Source organism: Lathyrus oleraceus, unplaced genomic scaffold (assembly GCF_024323335.1).
Source record: "Lathyrus oleraceus cultivar Zhongwan6 unplaced genomic scaffold, CAAS_Psat_ZW6_1.0 chrUn0057, whole genome shotgun sequence".
Classification (NCBI taxonomy): domain Eukaryota; kingdom Viridiplantae; phylum Streptophyta; class Magnoliopsida; order Fabales; family Fabaceae; genus Lathyrus; species Lathyrus oleraceus.
Genome location: NW_026112448.1, coordinates 55217 through 69329, shown reverse-complemented (window position 1 = coordinate 69329; position 14113 = coordinate 55217). Strand labels below are relative to the sequence as shown.

The following is a 14113-nucleotide window of genomic DNA, read 5'->3' as shown; positions in this document are numbered from 1 at the left end:
CTACAACACCAGAGGTTTCTTCACTTCGAACTCAATCTCTTATAGCACCGATTTGATCCAGATTGCTTGACACACAACATAAGATCTTGTTATATATTTATCCTCACACGACGATAATGCAACCACGAGTTGTTTTCTCGAGCTCCATGAGATCGGGACACCAAATACTTGATAGAAATAACCACTTATGTTTCTTTGATCTTCCTTATCTCTACACCAATCAACATCTGAATAGCAAGTAACCATAACTTTTTTGTTTTCAGAGTCTCATCGAAATAGAATTCCAAAGTTTATCGATCCTTTTAAGTATCTTAGGATTCTTCTTGCAGCGTTTATGTGTGACACCCTTGGTTCACTCATGTATCTGCTCACTAATTTGACTGAGAAACCTATATTAGACTGACTATTGCACACATATATCATAGATCCGACAATTTGTTTGAACAAAGTTGTATCGACTCTGTCTTCCTCTCCATGCGTCTCCAACTTCAAATTTGCCTCGACAGACAAAGATGTAGGAGTCGAATCATACATCCTGAATCTCTTGAGTATCCCTTTGACATACTTTCTTTGATGTAGAACCATACCTTACTTCGACATATGAAATTCCATGCCTAGGTGTCATACCCCAAAATTTGTCCTATTTTTTTTAATTTGTTTGACTTATGGTTTTGTTCATTTGTATACTTTTTCTACTTTGATCATGCACTCATCGACATTTGCATATGGTAACAAATTTAGGCCAAATGTTCGATGATAATGAATTTAATCAATTTAAGTGGATTTTCGAGGTCGATATTATTTGGTAAAATATTCAGGTTTATTTTTCGTATTACTTGTGGTGGAGATCATCTCTTTATTTGAGATTCATGGCTATCAGAAGAGATTGAAACAATCATCAATTAATTCAGAGGTTTACTTGGATTCAAAGGAAATGACAAAGTTGAAATAAAAGAGAGATTTCATTCATTTAGTGAAAAATATCAGTTCTCAAAAATAATAAAATTCATGGATTAAGGCACTCAAAATTTAAGCCAAAAGTGGTAGAAAAATCAAGGCAAATGCATGAAAATTTAAGTTCAATTACTAGTGACTCTTTCTCTTACATCCTAACTTGGTACTTTTGTCAAACTCCAACACCACTGGTCTCTAACTATCTTTAACTACCTATTTCTCCATAAGCCATACATGTACCTAATTACCCTTAACTACCATAACTTCTAAACTAACATAAACTTCCAAACAAACACAAATCTCAACTTCCATTTTTTTCACTCAATCCTAGCCACTCTTTACAATTAATCCTATGGTTGAAATTGGCAATCCGCAACTTGAGCTTAAATTAATTTCTAACCATTGATAAAACCAATTACTTGGATCACAATCCAAGGGTGATCATTCACCTACCAAGTCTATATAAACAAGTTATTTTTCACATTTTTGGGGGTTAACTAACCTAACTTGGAAAATTCACAATTAATCATTATTTTTCCACAACTTTTTCTTCTCAATTTCTCTCTCAATATTCATCTTCTCCCTCACCCTCACTAAAGTTCATCTTCATCACCATTTAGAATTTCATATTGAAGTTCTAAAATGGTGGAACTTAGCCATCAACAATTTCTATATCATCATCAATAATTATCAATCAACAATTCAAGCATTATCATCAAAAATCGTCCATCAACAATTCCTACACTATCATCAACAATCATCATCCAAGATTCATCAATTCAAACTTATTCATCAATATTCTACATCCAAAATTCATCTTCTACATTAATTTATCATAAAAAATAATCATCAAGCTTGGAATTTAATTGGATTAAAGGAGCTTATTCTTGAAGTATTCCGAGTTTCTCTTTGACATTTCGATTCTCAACACTAATCAGAGCAAATCTCCGTTCCGTCGGTAATCCTATATCTTTTCCAAACCCTTACCATGAATTATTGGATATTTGTTGGTTGATTTAGCTTAAGCTACTGTTTTGGAATTGCTTATTGGATAATCACTTATTTTTGCATTAGACACATAAACTTGAAAATAGTATATTTTTTTTTAATTCTTAACTAATATTAACATGCGAGTATATCATTTGAATTATTCTTTTGCGCTGATCATGAATATATAATTAGTTTTCCATTCCGATCCATATTTTAGCCGAACCAAGTCATTCTTTAATTGAATTTTTCGTCCATTTTTATCTTTTTCGGTATAATTTGTAGCTTGTTTCGCAATTTAAAATATATATTTGATTACTTTGCGAAATTCTGATTCCAACAATATATTAACATGTCGAATTCGGTTTTGTTGACCGTTACCGAAAACTTGTTCAAAGTTAAAAAATTTCTTTATATTTAATTATTACCACTTTATATTTCTTAATGCATATTTATTTTTTTTCTTTTCAATTATTCTTATTATTTTTGTATCGGTATATATAAAGTTAATAATGTATATACATATAGAAATCTATATATAATTGATCAGGAACATCAATATAAGCATATTGCTTATAGAGGATCGTTAAAGCTGGACATGAGCATAATTACCGGTTTGATCCCGTTCTAGAACAACCTGTGAAATTAGAATGTTAGCATTATCTAACATTAGCTTAGAATATTAGCATGTCAGTATAGAAAATTTGAGCTCCATGTTAATTTCTTTTTTACACTTAATATTAGTTTAGAAAATGTTAACATTAACTGTTTATACAGAAAACGTTAGATCCACAATAACTTTGTTTGCACTTAATATTAGATTAGAAAATATTAGCTTTAGCATTAGCTTGGAATATTAGCATTAACTTGAAAAATATTAGTATAGAAAACGTTAGCTCCATATTAATTTTTTTTGTTACACTTAATATTAACTTAGAAAAGTTTAGATATAATTATTATTACATCATATTAATTTTATCTAATCTTATTTACAATTCTAGTCACATATCACTATTTGATTAGTTAATTAGATTTAGAATTAATTAGATAACTTTTTAGACTTTTAGAATTTTAGGATAGATTAGATATAATTGTTTTTAATTCATTTGCATGGTTAGAAAATTAATCCAATATCAATATTTTGTGAAATTAACATTTTGCACTTAGGAGGTTTATTTTGATATTTTAACCTTTTAATATGACATATTCCCTTAGGATTAATTGTGACTTAGAATCTTAATCAAGTCTCAATAATTGCATGCTCTTTTAGGTATAACCTTTGTAATAAATTTCAACCATTAGATTATGTTTTAACCTAGTTTACAAATTAATTCAAACTCTCTGATTTAAATTGATCAAAAGCAGTTTTAATCAATTAAATTCTTTGATCTTGTATAATCCCACAGTCTAATTTGAGTGACCAAAAGACCCTTGGTCACTTAATAAGATTTTTTTCTTCTAAGCTGTGGAACTCAAGATCTCAAATCATATTCGCAATCAAGGCATCCTCAGTCATACCAAGTAGCGGATAATAGAAGACACGTCAAAGGTGACAATTTTCAAGAGCTTGTCAAATCAAAGTTAGAAGTGTGCGACACGAACCTTAAGAAATAGAGAAGGAATGAGACTAGAGAATTCTTACCCTCATTCTGAATATCTTTGGGTATGAGACGAATGACCCAATGCTCATCGTATTCACCTCTATTCATAGACTTTTGCATAATTCGAATCATACGATTGACAAGTCTCTCTTCACGAAGCAGTAATGCGACAAGCAAGGACTACATCAACAACTTCTCAATCATGATTCAAGTTGCACGACACGAGCCTTAAGCAATGGAGAAGGAATGGGACTGGAGAATTCCTACCCCCATTCTGGATATCTTTGGGTATGGGACGAATGATCCAGCGCTCATCTTATTCACCTCTATTCATAGACTTTAGTTCAATTCAAATCGAACGATTGTTAAGGTCTTCATAGTCATCACAAGAAACAACAAATATTCTTCTCTCCCACTTGAAAGTTAAGACGAGAGTTACATGTCACGGGCCTTAAGTAGAAAAAATGGAATAGGACTGGAGATATCCTACCCCCATTCTAGACATCTTTGAGTATGGGACGAATGACCCAGCGCTCATCGTATTCACCTTTACTCATAGACTTTAGTGTGATTCTTATCAAGTAACTATCAAGTCTATTCCATTCTTTCATTCAACCATTCTATCATCTTCTTTTGCCTCTTTAATCAGTTTGTTTTCAGCCGTAGTAGACTGAACTACGAAAGCTCTGATTTCCTTATTGCACTATAAGGATACGTAGGTAGGAGAACCCAGTTTCTTCGCGAGCTACCTTATTTATCAATCTACTCTATCTATCGATCAATCTTCCGACACTCCAATAGTGGAGCATCATTTGCTATTAGCAACTCGTGGTTGTACACCCTCTTCCAATCAATTATTTGCCTTGTGAGGTGTTAAACCTTGGCCATTTGATTTGGATCTTTGCCTTGAGAGTCTTAGACTTTGGTATCTAACTATCTTTGCCTTGTGAGGTGTTAAACCTTAGCAATTCGATTTTGATCTTCGCCCTGAGAGTCGTAAACTCTGGCATCTAACTCTCTTTTCCCTGTAAGGTGTTAAACCTTGCCTATTCAATTTTTATCTTCGCCTTGAGAGTCGTAAACTCTAGCATCTAACTTTATTTGCCTTGTAAGGTGTTAAACCTTGGCTCTTTGATTTTAATCTTCGCCTTGAGAGTCATAGACTCTGGCATACCTGTCTCTTTTACCTTGTGAGGTGTTAAACCTTGGTTATTTAATTCAGTCCTTCGCCTTGAGAGTCATGGACTCTGGCACTTGATTCTATTCACCTTGTGAGGTGTTAAACCTTGGCAATTTGATTCCTTGACAACATTAGTCTTAGACTCTGGTAGTGACACCTCACCTTGAAGGTCGTGAACCTTGGCACTCTTTTTCAGCCTTGAAGGGTATTGAACCATGGAAAATCAATCTATCAATCTCCTCTTGCCTTATCAATCATCTTACTTTCAACCATAGTAGGCTGAACTACGATTGCTTTGATTTTCTCATTGCACGATGAGAATACTTAGGCACGAGGGTTCGAATCCTCTACGAGCATACTTATTTATCATTCCTACCTTAGGGAATTCCTCCATTCATTTCCATGATACATCAATATTCTACTTTCATTCACTCCATGTGATATACCCTTATTTTGAGCCAAATATACTATACCTTTGTGCTCCATCTTGCACCTCTTTGGGAACCAAGAGCTGTTTGTGCTATGAAACCAAACACCTAATTCATTCTTTTTTTGGTTGTTCTGATACAGTGAAATCGTGATGTAGGCACTCACTTGTTGGTTCATACCAGTGTTTACTCTTGGGTTCATGTTTCACCCTTGTCGGAGTTCAAATCATACTAATCCTTTGGTTTAAACCATACTTTGATCACAACTTCTTTTCACCTCCCACCTTTAGTTCTTTGAACTACGGAGCTCTGAATTCCTCATTGCACTATGATGATACGTAGGCATGAGGGCCCCAATCCTCACCGAGAACTTTATCTATTTCCTTTCCTTTTCCCCATTCTTTTGCGAGTAATCTTTAGTTATAACACCTATTCGAGCGATGCCAATCAAAACAGTTCCCATGGAGTACCATGGATGTTTGGGGTGCTAATATCTTCCTCTTGCATAACCGACTTCCTTACCCAATATATCTCTTTCCCTCGGGTTTTATCGATGTTTTCCCTTTCCTTCTGAAATAAATAAAGTTCGATGGCGACTCTGTTGTATGTTCGAGCGTGTGATACATTTGAGTATATTTCTGCTAGCTTCACTAGGAAATAAGACAAGTTTCCCATATCCGACATTTCAAATTCCTTCTTCATCAGGTCTTTGAACTTCGACAGGTTCTCCAAGCTATTTCTAGTTACTATCAAGTTATCGACATATGCGTAAATGATTGTTAAATCTTATGCCACAACCTAAACATAGACACCATACTCATATTTACATTTGACGAATCCCAATTCGACCAAATATGAGTCGATATTCTTGTTTCATGCCCTAGGTGCCTGCTTGAGGCCATATAGCGTTTTATGCAACTTGTATACTTTCCTTGCTTCCTCTTGAATCACAAACCCAGGTGGTTGTGTGACGTAGAATTCTTCGTCTAAGGGACCATTTAAAAATTTTGTTTCACATCTAAGTGAAATGTCACCCATCCTCACTTATATGCCAAGGCGACTACTAGTCGAATAGTCTCCAATTTTGCTACTGGTGCATACACTTCAGAGTAGTCGAATCCTGCTCTTTGAAGAAAACATCGAGCTACCAATCTCAACTTATGCCTTACTATCGACCCATCAACAATGTGCTTCAACTTGAATACATTTCACTTTGATAGCTTTTGTATGTGTTGGAAATTTGACTAACTCCTATGTGTGTTTCTTTAAATTGCTTGTAACTCTTCGAACATAGCTGACTTCTATTTTTTATCGTTAAGGCTTCTCTATAGTTATTTAGTTTAACACCTGCAAGTAAGGAAAAATGAACTAATTCTCCATTTGGTGTGACTTCATCATCACCAGTGACTTCATAGTCTTAAAGTCTTATTGGATGAGCTCTAGTTATTTGAGGTCTTTGACTATTACTAGCTACACGATCTTCGATTTCGACTGTATCAAGTAGGTCAATTGTTTCTTCGACTTTGACAGGAATATCGATAATATCTTCGACTTTGACATCATTATTTACTTCGTCAAAATCATAGATTATTAATGGCTTGTGAATTGGATCACCAGAATTCCAACCCCAGGTAGAATTTTCATCAATCACAATATCTTGAGTCATCATGATCTTTTGATTAATTGGATTGAATAACCTGTATACACCATTTTTATGATATCTTACCAGAATGATAGGTTCACTATTGTCATCAGGCTTCCTTCTTCTACCATCAGAAACATGCTTGTAAAAAATAGAGTCAAACACTTTCAGATGACTCACCGATGGTCGTTTTTCACTCCAAACTTCTTCGGGAACCTTGATCTTCAACTTGGTATGGCAGATGTTCAGAAAGTAAACAACAGTGGAAACATTTCACCCCATAAGGATTTTGGAAAATTCTTCTGCTTCAACATGTATCTCGCCATGTCCAATATGGTCTTTTTTGTCCTTTCTGATATTCCATAATGTTGAGGCGTATACGGAGGAATTACATTATGATTGATACCATGTTCTACATAAAACTCATCAAACATCTTGGATGTGTATTCACCACCTCCACCTGTTCGCAAAACTTGGATCTTCTTCTCACTCTGGTTTTCGACAATCATATTGAATATCTTAAAGATTTTGAATACTTCATCCTTTCTCTTGATCACATAGATCCACAAATTTCGACTAAACTCATCGACACAAAAAAATACATGTTTCCACCAATGTCATGCTCCTCAAAAGGGTCACATACATCTGAATGTACAACTTCGATTATGCAGGAGGATCTCAATTGCATAGTCGAAACGAAATACTTTATGGTTTGCTTATCGACTAAGCAACATTCACAGAGTTTGTCGGGCATCTCAAGACTTGGTATACCAATTACCATATCTTGAGTAATTAGTTGATAGAGTGATCAAAACTTCATATGTCAAAACCTCAAATGCCACATCCAACTATGCTTGTGGTCAACAATAACTTTTAGACATTGTACCTTAGTCGAACTGATCATGGTCTTGAATGTCCTATTCTTCGACAAAGGAGATCTCAAGACCAAATTATTCTGAGTGTTGAACAATTCCCAGACTCCATATTTCATAATCACTGAGAAACCTTTTTTGACCAGTTGTCTAACATTAAGCATATTTCACTTCATTCCAATTACATAGAGTACATCTTTGATCATAGATTTTCCTCCATTTCTCCCTTTGAATAAATATGTCTCTAGTATGTTATTCTTGCAACGAGCTATTATCAGCAAGTTTGACCTTGCTCTACCTAGACAATTCGAAATCTGCTAACCACACTTTTTGACCAGTCATGTGATTCGAGCAACTCGAGTCAAGGAACCAGATCTTGGAGCTGACATGGTCATCTACAACTGCAGCCATAACCATCATATCTTTATAATCATCTGAATTTTGGCGTGAAAGGTTCACTCCTTCCTCCTTGCCTTTTGTCGCTCCCTTCTCTTAATTGTTCCAACAATTCTTGGCTAAGTGACCCCATTTTTTAGAGCTATAGTACTTCAGACCTTTTTTCTCCTTGTCTTTCAAATAGGACTTTCCTTCTCATCTTTTTGAGGATTCTAAAGCTCTATGATCGACCTTATGCTTTTAAGGGTTCAACCAAGACTTCTTGTTCTGAGTCTGGTCTCTTTTACCTTTTAATTTGTTGAAACCGCCTTGCTTCTTCCATGCCTCATCCTACAGTGCTTGTATCGAATATTGAACCCCTTTGCTTTCGAAAATCCTAATCTCATGTGCCTCCAATGAACCAACCAAATCTTCCAGTTTCTGGGTTTCAAGATTGTTGGATTCTTGAATAACTACGATAATTTGATCAAAATGAGAGGTCAACGTACACATTACCTTTTCAACTATCATCTTATCAGTTCAGGTTTCACCATAATCACTACGCCAAAAACTGGAATAGACAGCGCATCTTAGAGGGCGCTTTATTACAAAAGCGCACTCTAAAGTGAAGCGAAAAAATAAGGAGCGAACAACTGGAATAGACAGCACACTTTAGAGGGCGCTTTTGTAATAAAGCGCCCTCTAAGGTGAAGTGAAAAAATAAGGAGGAGATAGAGGGACAACAATACAGGGCGCTTTTTAGAAAGCGCCCTCTAAGGTTACCCTTAGAGGGCGCTTTTAAAAAAGCGCTCTATAAGTCCATGTGCATTTCCAGTTTATAAAGCGCTTTTGGAAAGCCTTAGAGAGCGCTTTCATTAGCGCCCTCTTAGGCCCCCTTTAGAGGGCGCTTTTTTTCCACAAGCGCCCTCTAAGGTCCCCTTTAGTAAACATTAAAATTATAACATACTGCGCGTTTTGTTATTTCACTCTCTGTTATTTTCGTTCTTTTTCACGTTAGGGTTCTCACTGCTACGATTTTCGCTACTTCTAAGGCGTTCTCCTTCCACCTCTGTTAGATCTACGACGTTTCCTCCTTCTATTAATTCGTTGTTAGTTGTTCGATTTTGACACCATAGGTATTTTTCTAATCTTCATATTACTTGGTTTCTCTTCTGACGTTCGCTATTGTTCATTTTTGGTGTTGTTCAGGTTCGACCGAAAGGAAGCTAAATTTGTAACGTTCCAAATTTATCAGACCATAATCTGAACAATATTTACATGTCATTTAGGTTCTTGCTACGATTTTAACTTTGTGGTTAGCAGACAAATCGGGTCGCCGGCTTTTACTTATTGTGAGTCTGAGCTTTTTCGATAATTTTTGCATTCACATTACTATTTGTTTGGAGGGTAATAAGAGATTAATCAAAATCTCCTATTGCAGGTTTCTTCATCTGCAATGGCTTTGAGTCTTTTGGTTGTTTCAATATCATTCTACTTGAAGGTAATAATAATTTTTTTGTTTGTTATATTTTTTGAACATTTTTTTTTGTTTATTTTTATATATACATAATACATTAACTAGATATTACACATGCATTCATGCATAAATGTTCAGAAATTTGTAACACAGATTCACAGGATTATATATCAGTAAATTCTTCTTTATATTTTTGGTTTTTATATGGATAATATATTTTATGTTGAATTTGCTCTCAGGAATATATATCACCAGATTCTGATTTATATGCGACAATGAGCCTCGTATCGGTGGCTGGAGTTGTGGTGTGTAAATACAACTTTATTACACAAATGATGGTTTCTATTGTTTGTTTCCCTAACTTCATTATTATAAACTTTCAATTTCTTTCAGGTCATGGTTATTGCATTCTCTCTAGGATTAGGAGCAATGCCATGGATTATAATGTCTGAGGTACAATTTTCTTCAATAATAATATGCATGACAACCCTATATGAACAAACCTTTGTTGTAATATAATGTGATAGTTGATGTGTTGAATATATTTTACATAATAGATTCTTCCGATTAACATCAAAGGCCTAGCTGGAAGTTTTGCAACACTTTCCAATTGGTTCTTTTCCTGGTTGGTTACATTAATAGCAAATTTGCTCTTGGATTGGAGTTCGGGAGGTTTGTGTGCATTGCCTATGTTAATTTTCTATAAATATCTATTGTTTCTAACCAGAAGCTTCCTATGTTTTTATCAGGAACCTTCACAATATATACTGCAGTGTATGTTTTCACAGCAGGATTTGTTGCAATTTGGGTCCCCGAGACAAAGGGAAAAACTCTTGAAGAAATACAACAGTTTTTCAGATGAAGTTTCCTTTCGAGTAGCACTTCAGCTAGTGTTCACTCATGTATTCACATTCATATTTTTTTTTCTGAATCAACTCAATTCATTTTTGTGCTCTTTGGTCTTGTTAAATATGAAAAATACCAAAACAGTGTGATTTTCTAATCTAGCAGCATACTTGCATTTTTGTTGTAATTGATTGATTATAAACAAATAAATGAAAGAGAGTGGTTATTATACATTTCAATTAGAGTAGCAGTGGTTTCGGTTCATGACATTTCAAATAGCAAGAGGATCATATAAACAATAAGCATATATCAGTATTTGTATTTTAATATTATAAAAGCATAAAAAGAACCTTTAGTTGCTCTTGTGAATTATAACAAGCTGCTGTATGCCATTTTCTTCTGGTTACCTCTTGTGGATGCAACATAACCTGAAATGAGAATATGGTCACAGAGACATGTGATGCATGTAAATGTTAAATAACCACCCACTTTAGAGGGCGCTTTCCAAAATAAGCGCCCTCTAAACCCTTTAAATTTCCACTTTAGAGGGCGCTTTCCAGTAAAAGCGCCCTCTAAACCCTTAAAGGTTTCCACTTTAGAGGGCGCTTTCCAGTAAAAGCGCCCTCTAAACCCTTAAAAGTTTCCACTTTAGAGGGCGCTTTCTTTAAAAAGCGCCCTCTAAAGTGGCCCTTAAAGGGCTTAAAGAGCCACTTTAGAGAGCGCTTTCACCAGGAAAAAAAGCGCTGTCTTTACCTATGCCAGCGCCAGATTAGAGGGTGCTTTAAAGCGCTGTTATAGACCAAAAAAAGCGCCCTCTTTTCCCTTATTTGGCGTAGTGAATCCTTCATGAGATGGACGGGATTCTGCACCTTCAACACATAGGATGCAACCTTTTCATCTTCTCTCATACGCATCAATTCGTAATGTCGTCACAAAGTCTGAAATTTGATAACTTTGACTTTCTCACATCCTTCATAGTACTTGATAAGAATATCATATACCTCATTCGTCGATTCAGCATGAGAGATCTTATCGAAACTTTCTGAATCTAGCATTGATTGAATGTAATACCTGACCTTGTAGACTTTCTTCTTCGCCTCCTTGTTTGTGACTCTATGAGCATCAATTGCATTCTCAGTAAGCTCAAGGACACCATTAGTAACCACTTTTAGGGTTCCATGAAAGTCGAACAAGGATTTCATTTGCTTGATCCATTGGTTCCAATTTTTTATGTGAAGAATTAGAAGTGAATTCAGAGTTCCATTAGTACCATTCATCCTTGCAGTGATTGATTAACAACCCACGATCCTGGAAACACGATCACCGATATGTGATTCTTGAAAACATGATCAAGAATTTAAGCAGAGCTCTAGAAACTAATTTGTTAGTACGTGAGGCACTTTTAGTGAGGAGAGAGAGAGAGAGGGGGGGGGGGAGAGAGAGAGAGAGAGAGAGAGAGAGAGAGAGGAAATAAAGATTGATATTATTGAATTATGTAACAAAACTGAATTATAAAGTATCTATTTATACACAACTAAGTAACTTGACTGCTAAGTAACAAATATAATAATCTTAAAGCCTAATTAACTTTGGGCTTGGGCCTCACACAACTTGGATTATATCTTATATCTCAACATTTTTCTGTGAAAAATTATGTTTTATTTACGTCGGAAAAAATTTTCGCTGGAACATCTACAGTAAATGTAAATAAAATAAAAAACACATTGGCGTCGATGCAATTGATGTTCCCTATTAAAATTAGGAGCACGAGTCAATTACTTTGCCAAGCCCTTTTTTAGTTTTACAGTTTAATGTTTTTGAATCTTAGTTAGAAAGTTGGGTATGTTGGGATTTTTTTAATGACAAATATAATATATGGTTAAATATGTTTGTGGTCCTCCTAAATATCTCAAATTTAATTTTTAGTCCCTCAATATTTCCTTCAAAAAATTGTCCTCATAAAGTTTTTCATCCACACTTTTGGTCCCTAATACTGAAACGGTCGCTAAAACTGTCTCTAAGTCAGTCGCAAAGTAATAAACTGTTGCTAAAATCGTAACTAATTATGTCATTAAGTTGTAAAAATTGTCGCTAATTTGCAAGAGGGACCAAAAGGTGGATGAAATATTTTAGTAGGAAAATCCTTTGAAGAAAATATTTTGAGGGACTAAAAACAAAATTTAAGATATTTAGGAGGACCGCAAACATATTTAACACTATAATTTATTATAAAGGGGAAGCCAACACCATACAATAAAGTATTCACAAATCACAATTTTTTTTTGGAAACAACCAAAGCTAAAAAGATACAACCCATAAAATACAAACAAAAGCCATAAAAATTATCCAAATAAGTAAATAATGATGTGACCACCCATGAGCATATCACAACTAAAAAAGAACCACCTCACTACTAATAAGTTAGATCTTCAACCCACCAAATCCATAATTAACATATTAGATTTTATCAAAATAATAACAGAAGATCAAAAACCAGAATCTAAAACAGTATAAACATTGGGTCCGCAATAGGTGCAAGTAGAGGAAACAATTCTTAAACCAATCCGAGAAGGTGCAAGACTTCACCCAAAATTTACCCAAAAACCATTTCGAATAAAAAAAAGTGCTCTCTTCAATCACCTCTCTCGTTGTTTTTGTGACTCCATTAAATGTAACATCATTTCTAGATTTCCAGATAGACCAGACCAGAACAAACTAAACCATAAGATAACCACCCTTAAACTTAATGATACTCTCTAAAGAAAGAAAAGACTCAACAGTGTCTTAGGCTTTTGAAAAAGATTATACTAGATGATGAAGTTAACACACAAGTAAAAAAATGATGAGATATCATCTTGGCTGAAACCCCACATAAAGGGAAATAGATACAATTAGGATCATAAAACACCCCCTCTTCTAAACAAGTTACCCTTGGTCAAAATTTTATCTTGGAGAAGTTTTCAGAAGAAGACCAAGATCTTAGATGGGGCCTAACAACTCCAAATAAAGGGAAGGATCTATTCCTGATCTGAAGGTGATGTCATAAAAGAAATCTAACCCTCTATGTAGACAAAGTAAGTGGAGCCCACCAAGAAACTTCCTTCACTAGAGTGCTTCCAAGTTCCCTTATATCTGTCCACGTTAAGAATAACATCTCTAAGCAGAGTTAGAAACACATCATACACATGTAACTCTCTAAGTAAGAAATATATTTTCCATCTAAGATCCCAAGTAAAAACCCTATTGGTAATCACTCTAATCTCATCCACCAATCCTTCAGGTTTGAGAGAGTTGGACAATAGAGACAAAACTTAGATATTAAGGGGATGCTTTCTAACCAAGGGTCATTCCATAAATAAGTATGAAAACCTTACCGCCATTTCCTGACAGTCTCATAAGTAAACCAATTAGAGATACCTTCCTCTTCATCTTAGAGAATAAATGCCTCTTTCCACCAAAAGGAGGAGGAGTATAAACTCTCCAATGTACCCACTCTAAGAGAGGTAATATATATGGCTCTGCATCTAGCTATAAGAGTAACCCTCCAAAGCCTCGAGTCCCTTACAAGTATGCTCCACCTTCACTTTGCTAGAAGGGAAAGATTAATTAGTCAGAGATCCTTCACTCCTAAACCCCCTTTACTCTTTGGTTTACATACACAAAAATTTAAGCACTCCTTTCACCCCCCCTCCTCCTCCAAAGGTCATACCATTTTCATCTATCCCCTTTATCTATAGGTATAGATAACTGA

At 35.0% G+C, this 14113-nt stretch overlaps 1 protein-coding gene across 1 annotated transcript; it reads left to right on the top strand.

The window, feature by feature from the left end:
* The first annotated feature begins 1458 nt into the window (after positions 1-1458).
* On the top strand, positions 1459-10574 carry LOC127112212 (sugar transporter ERD6-like 6). Its single transcript, XM_051046276.1, has 7 exons — positions 1459-1912; positions 9249-9391; positions 9481-9540; positions 9756-9821; positions 9910-9969; positions 10074-10188; positions 10266-10574. Exons 3-7 carry the CDS (start codon positions 9496-9498, stop codon positions 10376-10378), a joined length of 399 nt encoding a protein of 132 aa, XP_050902233.1. The 5' UTR covers positions 1459-1912; positions 9249-9391; positions 9481-9495; the 3' UTR covers positions 10379-10574.
* Positions 10575-14113: the final 3539 nt, after the last annotated feature.